Here is a 1630-nt window from a genome sequence, read left to right as displayed (position 1 = left end):
TCTCCTTTATCATTTAACCAAATAATTTTTATTAAAGCTTTTTGACAACCCAACATTTCCATCATGAGAGGTTTTGATTTTCCTTCACGTGCATTCACGACTTTTGTACAGTGGTAATCTTCCTTGCTTGAAAGGTCTATTTCTAACAATGGTAGCCAATTCAATTTAGCCCCAGTTTTTTTCATATTTTCACATTTAGTCTTATAATTATTTGTAATCCAACAATTTTCTCTATTTTGTCTCAAAATATGTCTAATGTTACAATCCCAGGTTTGAGATTTTTCCAAGCTGGTAGGTATGTAACTGTCCAGGCATGTTTCTGCTTCCTCCCAATTTGCATTTTCTAGTATTATAATGAAATTCTTTTTAAGGTCTCTTACATCACACTTGATACTACTAGAGTTATAGTATTTTGAATTGATCAAGTCTTTTTCTTTCACACAAGTATTTTGGCTTCTGAGTGATGGGTGGTTACTTTCATAACATTCAGAAAAGATATTTTCTGTATGTACAATTTTTTTATCATCCTGTAACTTTTGCTTCTTAACATCAGGTCTATTTTGGGAACAGTAAATGTTTGCGAAATCCCTAACATATGCCTCGTTTTTGTCATTCCTTTTCTTTGCTATTTCCTTTAAATAGACAGAGGACATTTTGCTATTTAAATCCGTTGGAAACTCAGGGACACTTATTGTGCTGCTCTCTCTAAAATAGCTGGGTTTGGCAATTTCGAAGCTGGGCTGGTTTTGAGATTTTGGTATTTTTAGTATAGATGATGAAATGTTATTTTCTTTTTCATTTAATGGCATAACACTGTCAGCTTTACATCTGTTCTTAAGTTCGTGAAATGTTGATTTAGTTTCCTTGTAAAAGGTAACATCTAAAAATGGATTTTCTGTATGTCTTATGTAACTATTGTCTTTCTGAATATTGTCTCTTCCTCGGACTAAATGTTGTTGTCCATCGTGTTTAACTCTTTGTATACCGCGTGTGGAGGTGTCGGGCGGAAGCTGACTAACTTTTGCTCTGGCTTCATCACGGCAGCGCGCGCCGAAAGCCTCTCTGTCACGAAATTCTGCTTCAGAAGCTCTTCCTGAGGCCCTGGATTCAGAACCTAAATTTTGTGAGGGGAGAGACTGCAAACCCCTATTCACTTGGAATCTGGAATTCTGGCATCCTAAAGTACATATCTGCTCTCTACTGACTGATTTCTCCACACGCGAATCTGTGGAGTTATCAAAAATCGCCTTTGGTGAAACAAGGAACGCCTCGAAGGGTCTGGGCGGCAACTCCCAGGCTTTCTCCACCTCAGACAAGCGGGGCACCAAAGGCAGCCGCCACCCCGCCTCAGAGACACCACCAAGCTCCTCAAGACAGAGCCGCTTGCTCCTGGGTGGCTGGGAATCCGGGTCCTCAGGAGGCGGCAAAGAGTAGGCAGGCCCCCTGAGTGCGGCAACACGCGGCGTGGACCGCGTGAGCGACATGACAGCGAACGGAGGGGATCTGTCCGAGGTCCCGTCCGGGCTCTAGGCTCTCACCGGGCGCGAGGCGGCTCCGCCCCGCCCCCAACACCGCACCGGTTACGCCCCTGACACGCCCCTCGAGGCCTGGACTCCGCCCCTGCCTCAGG

The 1630-nt window shown here is 43.7% G+C and overlaps 1 protein-coding gene across 1 annotated transcript in view; it reads right to left on the bottom strand.

Annotated features, from left to right (window-relative positions):
* RAD51AP2 (RAD51 associated protein 2) overlaps nucleotides 1–1484 on the bottom strand; it is a 12428-nt gene extending 10944 nt beyond the window's left edge. The window contains exon 1 of the mRNA XM_012653067.1: nucleotides 6–1484. Within this exon, the coding sequence (XP_012508521.1) occupies nucleotides 6–1484 (1479 nt within the window). The remainder of the gene's footprint in view (nucleotides 1–5) is intronic.
* Between the last annotated feature and the right edge of the window lie 146 nt (nucleotides 1485–1630).

This window comes from Propithecus coquereli, unplaced genomic scaffold, assembly GCF_000956105.1.
Source record: "Propithecus coquereli isolate 6110/MARCELLA unplaced genomic scaffold, Pcoq_1.0 Scaffold41, whole genome shotgun sequence".
NCBI lineage: Eukaryota > Metazoa > Chordata > Mammalia > Primates > Indriidae > Propithecus > Propithecus coquereli.
Note: the sequence above shows the minus strand (reverse complement) of the source record. Positions and strands in the feature narration are given on the sequence as shown.